This window comes from Lycium barbarum, chromosome 2 (assembly GCF_019175385.1).
Source record: "Lycium barbarum isolate Lr01 chromosome 2, ASM1917538v2, whole genome shotgun sequence".
Taxonomy (NCBI): Eukaryota; Viridiplantae; Streptophyta; class Magnoliopsida; order Solanales; family Solanaceae; genus Lycium; species Lycium barbarum.
Window position 1 is genome coordinate 11,413,175 of NC_083338.1, and position 9,756 is coordinate 11,422,930.

The 9,756-nt window shown below is 36.4% G+C and overlaps 2 protein-coding genes across 2 annotated transcripts; both read right to left on the reverse strand.

Moving 5' to 3' along the window:
- Positions 1 to 583: 583 nt before the first annotated feature.
- LOC132628348 (uncharacterized) lies at positions 584 to 1,764 on the reverse strand. The gene is made up of 3 exons (XM_060344133.1): positions 1,468 to 1,764; positions 1,229 to 1,376; positions 584 to 1,062 (listed from the first exon to the last, which is right to left on the reverse strand). Exons 1-3 carry the CDS (start codon positions 1,762 to 1,764, stop codon positions 584 to 586), a joined length of 924 nt encoding a protein of 307 aa, XP_060200116.1.
- A 462-nt stretch (positions 1,765 to 2,226) lies between these two features.
- On the reverse strand, positions 2,227 to 3,420 carry LOC132628349 (uncharacterized). The gene is made up of 3 exons (XM_060344134.1): positions 3,416 to 3,420; positions 2,902 to 3,225; positions 2,227 to 2,707 (listed from the first exon to the last, which is right to left on the reverse strand). Exons 1-3 carry the CDS (start codon positions 3,418 to 3,420, stop codon positions 2,227 to 2,229), a joined length of 810 nt encoding a protein of 269 aa, XP_060200117.1.
- Between the last annotated feature and the right edge of the window lie 6,336 nt (positions 3,421 to 9,756).

Consider the following 9,756-nt stretch of genomic DNA (forward strand, 5'->3'; position numbering starts at 1 on the left):
TATTACAAAATGAATAGAAACTTTACAGTAATGAAGTCAACGAACCGCTTGTTGGACACTTCTTAGATGACTTAAACCTGTAAAGATACTTCTAAACAGAGATGGAAATCCACTTCCATTTCACTGCAAATCCACCCTTCTATTAATATCACGATACTTATGCACCAGTAACTTTTATCAGCAAAAGTGACGCGACCATGAAGAGTAAAAGTTCAAGTCCATGAAAAACAAGGTGATTCACACAAACCATATAGAGTGACTTTTACCAACAAAAAACAAAAAAGAAGGAAGAAGAGAAAATTACAGCAAGATTCACAACAAGCTAACCCCAAGTTCCCAATATTCAATTATGATAGACTAATATCTGAGTTACCAACATCAGAGAAAAGGATATATAATGAAGTTTTGCACTGATAAACCTTGCAGCCTTTAATTACTCTACCTTCAAGCACTAATTAGTTTCCAATTCTAAATTTCTTTCTGGCCAACCTCTTACATCTACCTATTTTACAAAATAGATTGGTGGCTATACCCTTACTTCAAGTGACAATGACCTACTCTGTCCCTTTCAACATATTCTATTCTACCTTATTTCTCTAGCATTCCATATCTGTTGAGCTATCCCATCTCTTAGATTGCACATATATTGTTTGTCAACATCTGTTGGTCCTCGTCCAAGTTCTTCTTCATCTGAATCTGAATCAATATCATCCAAATTGTGGGAATCTTCTATTTCCTCTTCCACGTGTTCTTCAAAATATGAATCGTCCCAGTTCCACTTACGAATGAAATTATGAAGTATACAACATGATACACAATCCAACCTTGTTTTTTGATGGAATATGGAGGAGGAGTCGTTAATATAGGGAATCTTTTTTTTCAAAACAGCAAATGTCCTCTCCACGACATTTCGAAGCTTTGAATGTCTCAAGTTAAAGAGTTCACGAGCATTTTGTGGTGCTTGTGTTTGGCTCCATTCTCTTAAATGATATCGTACACCACGATAAGGTGATAGAAATCCCTTTGTATTTGCATAGCCTGCATCAACTATGTAACATCTTCCTACAAAATTATAGGCACCAACTTAAATATTTTAGAAATGTAAATAAATAAATAATGGATGTCTGAATTAACGCTAAATTACCATTTTGAATTTTCAACTTATTTTCTGATCTCTCCCAAACAGCATTTCTTCAAACTCTAGAATCTGAAGCAGAGCCTTCCCAACCAGCAAGCACGTATTGAAAGTTCATATCAAAATCTACCACAACAAGGACATTTTGAGAAAGAACTCCTTTACGATTTCTATATCTTGGTTGCTCTTCCACGGGAATTAATGCAGGAATGTGAGTTCCATCTATAACTCCAATACAATCCTTCAAAAAGCTTACAATGATTTTAAGATATAGGACAGAACAATTAATAACTTTTAGTTAGTAAAAGTAAAATGTAATGCTAAAAACTAACCTTGAACCAAGGATAGAAAAGTGGATTAGAGGATATTTCTTGCGGGATACTTCTTCCTGCCTGCTTGACATACTGTTTTCCTAAATGTAGACAAGCTTTCAAGCACTTGTTAAAATACCGACTAATTATTTCTCCTGAATGTTGAAAACGATTTTGCACAACTCTATTCCTCTCATTATGAGCTAACGTAAATAGAAATATAGCCAACTGTTCCTCAACTCTAAGGGTTCTTGAATCAGTTAATAGACCTCTTATTTTCATCTCATCTACAAGTTGTAAGAAACATCCAACACTCATACGTAGTAGGTCATAGCATCCACAAGGATGTCTTTCAGTCAAATCTTTAATAAAATCTGCTCCAGTTAAAATTGACGTGCACTCTTTCTTTTGGTCCAACACCTAAATATTTTCCAATAATGCTAACTAAAAGTACACATTTTGCAAGAAACATCATGAATTGATCTTCATTTGCCATCCTATTTGACATAGAAAAGAATTAATTTTCCAACTGTAATGGCATAAGAAAAAGCATAATACTCTTATAATGTCAACTTGGAACAAAATGTAGCAGAAATTCAAAACAAAAAAGAGATAACATAATATTTTCATGTCAAACTTCAACAAAACATATGATAAGTTTCCAGCAAAACTCTAGGAATATATAATCCAAAAGAGAACAAGATACTAGCCCATAACATTGCTCAAACAACAAACATGCTTTTAACGACATCACTCAAATAAAGCAAGTTTGCTCATGGCCTATTTCTTCCGAAGTTCTGGAGCCATAGCAGCAAAGACTTCAGCATTTCTCTCATTTGTTAGGAGGTCAATAATTTGTATATTCCATTCATCACACAAGCCTAGTTCCAATATCAAAGGCATTAATTTCTCCGCAGACGTGTTTTTTGGTTCATGTTGTATCCTTATTTGTTCCTCAGCTATTGATGTCCATCTATCAACAGATTTAGCCAAGCTGCTTCCAATAGAGTTTCTAATTCTTTTTGGACGTGATGTCAAAGTTGGTTGCTCAGCTAAACGTCGTTTTCCTGCTCTCTTATCTTGACTAGATGATTGAGTTACTTCATTACTCGTAAAGTTTATATTCTGATCAAAACATCCATTGTCATTGTCCACAAATTGTACATCTTTAGAAGCAGGTTTAGTAACTTTTTCAGCAGTTATATCATCATCGGAAAACTCATTTTGAAAATCCTCAGCATCATTAATTTCACACACATTCCTACCATCAGCAACGGTATCTCAAAAAATCAAAGCCAAAGTACTATAATCTGGCAGCTTCTTCGTTCTATATTGAGCATCTTTTGGGTGAGCCTATTATATAATCAATAGTCTTAAATCAGAAAAAAGAATAACTTAAATTCAAACTCATCTTTTGAAAAAAAAAAAAAGAATATATGACTCACTGCAAGGTACTTCTCCCAGACATCATCTTCAGCATCAACTTTTCGAGTTTCCTCATTCCACCCAAATCCACTATGTTGTATCATTCTCTTCATAGTAGCATATGTTTTCTTCAAGGTCCTCATCCTATTTTTCATTTTAGTCTTATCTAACTTGTCCCCGTATAGCTTATTCATTTCTCTTTCTACACCATCCCATCCTTCGGTCGTTAATCCTCCTTGTTGCGTTCTTCCCAACTTAACTTGTTCAGCAATAAAATAAATGAAATGTTCGTCTTGAACTTCACTCCATTTGGTGTATGGTTTTCCAGCCTTAGGTGGGTGGCTAATTGTCATCCTACATAAATGAAATTATAAAGGAAAGTTACCTAATTTATTTGTTACCCATTGCTCAAATACAGACAATATTTAAACAAGTTCCCCTTTTGTACTCTAGCTTAACCTATTTGACATTTGCACCATCAAGACTCACTGTCTAGAAGCTAATAATTTAAAATACAAAGAATGCCATTCAACCAAAAGCTCACCTCATTGTAGTCAATTAAAATTAAATCAAGTTTTCCCCTAATATCATCCAACGTCATATAGCATCATAAGAACAATGAGGATCTTGCTAATTTTAGAGCTAAAGAATGTTTGTACAGCATACCTATGCTAAAAGAAAAAAAAGAAAAAGAATGTACATAGGTCGTACTGAGATATCTCATCAACATATTTTTATCAAATAATAATCTACTTGAGACTAGGCTTAGGTAAATAAATTTTAATATTTTAAAAAATTATTTCTTATATTATTATCAGAAATTAGAGAAAATTTTAGTTCTTGTATTCTATTTTTCAGGAACATGTAGGAGAAAATACAAAGATTAGATACATAAATTAGCTATCAAGAAATTTAATATATGAAATAAAAAAGGGGAAAGAAAAGATCTTACCTGGAGGTTGAAGTGAAGAGCAGCGTTGCTGCTTGGTGGAAAGAGATGATATGTCCTTTTGTTTTCCAGATGAAATAATGACCGAAAAAAGATATCTGAAAATTTAGGCATGTAATTACAGGGTGTAATTACACCCAATTCTCAACCCCCCTTGAGAATTGGAGAGTGTAATTACACCCCTCCAATTACACTCAATTCCCTTTTAAGAATGTAATTACTTGGCTTGACAAACATGCCAAACAGTGTAATTACACTCAATTCTAATTACATGGGTAGCTTTCCAAACAGGTGGAGCAAGTATTGAAGATACTTTCTACCGAATCTAATTGAAGATACTTTCTACCGAATCTAATTAGGTTAAGGAGGTGGCAGAGTGTTCAAAGTGGAAAATACCATAGCTCACTCGCTGCATTATGCTCTTTTGGTGTAATTGGTGTGCATATCCGATTCTGCATATTTATTTACGTTTATGGAATTTGAAAGTGTTGTTTTGGTTTTAAGTTATTAATCTTTGTTTGACGATTTCTGTGAGATTAATATTTTAAAGGATTAACCAAAATAAATTTGACAATTTAGTGTCATAGAAATATTCCAAAGGTTTTAGAGTTGCCAAAGCACTCTAAGATCATACACTACTAAGTTTGGAAGATTTCATATGGTGTATGACATTAAATTTTTGTGCATTTTTAGCACACTTTCTGTAACTTTTAGATTTTTTTTTCTGCATTATATTGCAGAAACTTTATGTAGATTTTGTTGTTCTTTCAAAATTTTAAAGCAAACTTGCATAAAGCGAATATCGATCTGCATTTTTCCAGTTACATTTTGGGGATGTCTTTTTTACTATTTCTCCGCTATGAATAAAAGAAATAGTTATTTGTATTGCGAATGAAATTATACCATGTGTGCTTCTTGCTTCAAATTGAATAAACAAGTCTAATATGCTGGCAAAGTTACCTCTATTGGATAAAATTTATTTGTTTTGGACATGTGAGCATGTTTGTCTATGTGGAATAATTATCCCAAAGGAAGATTATTTTGGCCAGATTATGGATAGTCATGAATATGTGATGCATTTAGTAATATCATGCTAGTAGTATGTCGGTCCAAAGAAAGACATATTACTAGGCTGTTTTGGTAGTCAATATTTATGAACTATGTATAAGAGTAACACTTACAAATTATTATTTATGTCCAAAGACTAAATAATAATCTTGTGTTAGGTATCTTAAGATGAACTCTTTTGGATATATATGTAATTGAATTACGTATAGTTGGAGTTCGTCGAAATGAAAGCATATAGACATCTATATGTCTGATTGTGAAGAAAAGAGTTCTGAGTCTTCTTGAATCAATAGAACATAGTAATACAAACTTCATTATTGCGGATCCGCTCATGAAAGGTTGCAACCTAATTTTTTTTATGAGCCTATAGCTTATATAGATGTCGTTGGGCTCTATGATGAGCAACTTCAGTGGGAGTTTTGATGTGCCGTGAAATTACGACACTTTTGATGCAAATTCCTTGATCTTTTGTAACTCTTCAAGTACTTTCGTTATTACTTTTCTTGTGTATATGTCATTTTGTAGGATAAGATATTCGGAGAGGATAAAGGAGCAAAATGAACAAAATAGGTCAAGGACACACCTTGCCTAACATGCGAGCCGCATGTTGTGCCTGCGAAGCCAGAATTCGACCACATAGCATGACAGGCCACTGAGGAATGGAGGTTGAAAGGTTGCGCAATTTGCAAGTTGAACATGCGAGTCGCATGTTAAACATAAGAGACAACAGTGCAAACGCAAACCATGTCCAAAAATTGGAACGTCTAAAGTCTAGAGCATAACATGCGGCTGCTGAGCACGGTTAATATCTCGCATGTTGGTCCTGTGAAATAACATGCGAGACACATGTGGCGCCTACAGAGGTATTGTTTTCTAAAGTTTATGCACGTTTTTGGTTGTTATAAATTCTCTCCTAGGGTTTTGCAAAAGATATTCTACATTTTTGTTGTCATTTTGTGGAGGCTACATTTATTATTGGTTGTTGAAGCTTTAAAGGGGAATCTTCCACTTTAGTTTGTTGTCTTCTTCCATAACTTTGTAAGCATTTATGAATATTTTATCTACTTTTTTTTTATTCAATGGAAATGAGTAGCTAAACCCATTAGCTAAGGTTGTGGGACCACATGTGTTAGTTATGTGATTGAGTTTCATATTTAAACTTCATTTTCATATTAAAGATGCATTCTATCAACTCTTCATGCTTTAATGTCTCTTGATGGTTGCAAACATTATTTGTGCCTAAGTACTTTTGCTTTGCTTGAGAAAGATAGTGAAAGTTTGGAAAAGAGTTAGATAGAAAGGATTTGGTCATTAAATCCCATTTAATAGCTTGAGCTAGAGATAGGAAAGCTAACTTGAAACAAAATGGGGGTTCACATTTTCCACATTCTAAGGCTTGAAAAAGCTTAGTTAAAATATTTATCAATTTGGTTGAGAAACTTTTGATAAATTTACGTAGCCCATGTTTAATTCCATATAGACATTTGAAGAAGTTGAATTGATACCCATTTGCATTACTTTCCATTGGAACCGCAACCTTAGTCTCTTTTACCAATAGTTTACATTTTATAACAACTCTTATTTTTGTTTGTTGTTGTTGTGTTGACTCAGGTGCAATGGGAGATAATAACTCTGATGATGAAATGATTGTGGAGTCCAGTGATGCAACCGCTATTCGCCCACCTCAAGTTCAAGGAAATGAAAGTTTCCTTGTGAACTATTCTATGTTGCACCTGCATAACACCAAGGACTTATTTGGGGGGTCTACCAACAGATGACCCAAATAGGCTCATAAAGAAATTTCTTAGAGTTTGCACTACTAATGTGCATCCAAATGTCTCCGTCGAGACGGTCAGGTTGAGGCTCTTTCCGTTCTCTCTCACGGGCGAGGCCACCGCATGGTTGGATGATCTTCCAGCCGGGTCTATTACTACTTCGGCAGAGTTGACTCAAGCATTCCTCAAGAAGTTCTTCCTCCTTCCTGGATGTTACAACTTCATGACAAAATTAATAGCTTTCGTCAACTTCCGGTTGAGGCTCTACACGAGGCTTGGACTCGTTTCAAAAAGAAAGTTAAGAGTTCTCCAAACCATAGGTTGCCCGATAGCGTTCTCCTCCAAACATTCTATCGGTCACTTGATACCGTCAACAAATCGATGGCTAATAGTATTGCAGGTGGATCGGTGATGGAAAACTCTTATGCGGTGATGAGTGCTCTCCTAGATAAATTGACTGAGACCAACGTCGGATGTCGTTGAAGGAGGTCCTTCCAAAGTTATGTCTCGAGAGGAAATCAAGAAGGAAGAAGAGAGAGATGAGAGCATGGAAAAGTTGGTTACTCAAATAGATCTTCTCACGAAACATGTGTTGGGTGAAGGCTCCAAGCGAGTTAATGCGGTAGGATCTTGTGAAGGAGATTCTATGGATGAGCAATGCTTCCAAGTGTATGAGGAGGAAGCTAACTCTATAAACAATCAAGTGGGGGGTTCCCGTCCGAACTACTAAGCTCCTAACCAAGGATCTTAGCGGCAAGGTCAAGGGAATCAAAGTTGGAACAAAGATAGTGGAAATTAAGGGTGGAACAAATATAATGGGAATTCTCATTGGCGGGACAACAATCAAAGCGGTTACAACAACAATCAAGGTGGTTACAACAACAATTACAACAACCACCAGAGCTCAAATACTTATATCCCACCTAAGGGGAACCAAATTATTTCAAGGAAACCATCTACTAGCGACCCCACTAGTTCCAAAATGGAGGATATGCTATTAAGAGTTTTGAAGAAAGTGGAGTCAACCAATTCCTTTTGCAAAGAAATGGGGCAAGTGGTGAGCTCTCATTCCACTTTCATTAAACAAATTGAGTCACAACTTAGCCAAATCTCGGCTCAACTCAATCAAAGGCAAAAGGGCACACTCCCTAGTGACATGGTTGCAAATCCGACAAATGATAAACACAAATGCAATGTAATCACTACTAGGAGTGGGAAAACAATTGGGGTAGAAGAGTTGGTAACAAAAAAGGGATTGGTTGATGAGGCGGACATTGTTGAAGAGCCAAGAGTCAATGAAGAAGAAGTAAAGATGAAAAATAAGTGGGCTACTATTGAGGAGCCCAGTGTTATTGAACATGTTCCCGAAGGTGATGAAGTGCCGGAAGGCGAGAAAGTGGTAGACGAGGTTCCCAAATCTTTAAAGCCTATTCCTAAACCTCCTCCTCCATTTCCTCAAAGATTGGCTAAGAAAGCGAATGACGAAAAATTTCTTATGTTCATATAGAAATTGAAACAACTTTCAATTAACATCCCATTGGTAGAAGCACTTGAATTAAGGCTCGGGTATGCGAAATTCATGAAAGATCTTGTAACCAAGTGGAGGCATTCGAGTTTTGAAACAATGGGAGGTCCACATCATTGTAGCTCTATTGTAACAAAAGCTTTGATTCAAAATAAAGAAGACCCGGGAGGTTTCGCCATTCCTCCCACAATTGGGATGTACAAATTTGCAAAAGCCTTATGTGATCTTGGAGCATGCATCAACTTGATACCTCTTTCTATATTTAACAACTTAGGTTTGGGTACTCCCCGACCTATAACTATGAGGTTGCTAATGGCGGATAGAACCGTAAAGAAACGGTGGGTATTTTTTATGATGTGCTTGTGAGAGTTGATCGATTTATTTTTTCGGCCGACTTTGTGATTTTAGATTGTGAAGTTGATTTCAAAGTGCCTATAATCTTATGAAGGCCTTTCTTAGCTACGGGGCCCGCTCTTGTAGATGTGAATAGGGGTGATTTAAAATTTAGAATGAATGATGAAGAGATCACTTTTCATATTTGCAAATCGATGAGACAACCGGCAGATATGAGTGTCGTGTCAGTTATTGATACAATTAATGAAGCCATGGAGACAACTGATGAGCATGAATATGTGGGTGAGATGTTAGCGACGATGATAATGAACTATGAGGGGGAAAATGAAGATGAAGTTGAGGAAACAGTTAATGCAATGATGGGGTTGGGTACATACAAATACAACCCCAAAAAGCTTGATCTTGATCTAGAAAACTGTGAGAAGCCTCCAGCAAAGCCCTTTATCATTGAGCCTCCCACCTTGGCTCTCAAACCTCGTCCTTCGCATTTGAGGTATGAATTCCTGTGACCAAACAACAATTAGCCCGTGATAATCTCTGCCTGGTTGACGGATGAGCAAAGACAACGACTAATGGTGGTCTTGAGAAAGTACAAAAAGGCAATTGGGTGGTGTATTGCGGATATTCAAGGGATTCCTCCTGGAATTCGCACCCATCAAATCCAACTTGATTAAGATTGTGAATCGAGTATTGAGCACCAAAGGATGTTGAATCCTCCTATGCATGAAGTGGTTAAAGCGGAAATCATCAAGTGGTTAGATGTTGGTATTGTGTATCTGATAGCTGATAGCCTATGGGTTAGTCTGGTTCAATGTGTACCCAAAAAAGATAGGATCATCATTGTGCCTAATAAGAAAAATGAGTTGATTCCAACTCATACGGTTACCGGCTAGAGAGCGTGCATGGACTATAGAAAATTGAATCGGTGGAAAAAGAGGGATCATTTCCCAACGCCTTTCATGGATCAAATGTTTGATTGGCTTGCGGGAAGAGATTTCTATTGCTTCTTAGATGGCTACTCGGGGTTTAACCAAATCACTATTGTCCCGGAAGATCAAGAAAAAACCACATTCACTTGTCCTTACGGGACTTTTGTTTTCAAGAGAATGCCCTTTGGGTTGTCCAATGCTCCCGCAACTTTCCAATCTTGCATGATGTCCATCTTCTCTGACATGGCTGAGGAGTCCATTGAAATCTTCATGGATGACTTTTCC

Bases quoted from the DNA above. Each gene is read 5' to 3' on its own strand.
- LOC132628348 (XM_060344133.1), bottom strand. From the start codon at position 1,764: ATGAGTGTTGGATGTTTCTTACAACTTGTAGATGAGATGAAAATAAGA. The intron at 1,377-1,467 runs GTTAGTTTTTAG...AGCTTTTTGAAG, and splicing joins TTTTCTATCCTTGGTTCAAG to GATTGTATTGGAGTTATAGA. The intron at 1,063-1,228 runs GTTGGGAAGGCT...ATAATTTTGTAG, and splicing joins CTTTCAATACGTGCTTGCTG to GAAGATGTTACATAGTTGAT.
- LOC132628349 (XM_060344134.1), bottom strand. The intron at 2,708-2,901 runs GTACCTTGCAGT...TGCTGATGGTAG, and splicing joins GAAGATGATGTCTGGGAGAA to GAATGTGTGTGAAATTAATG.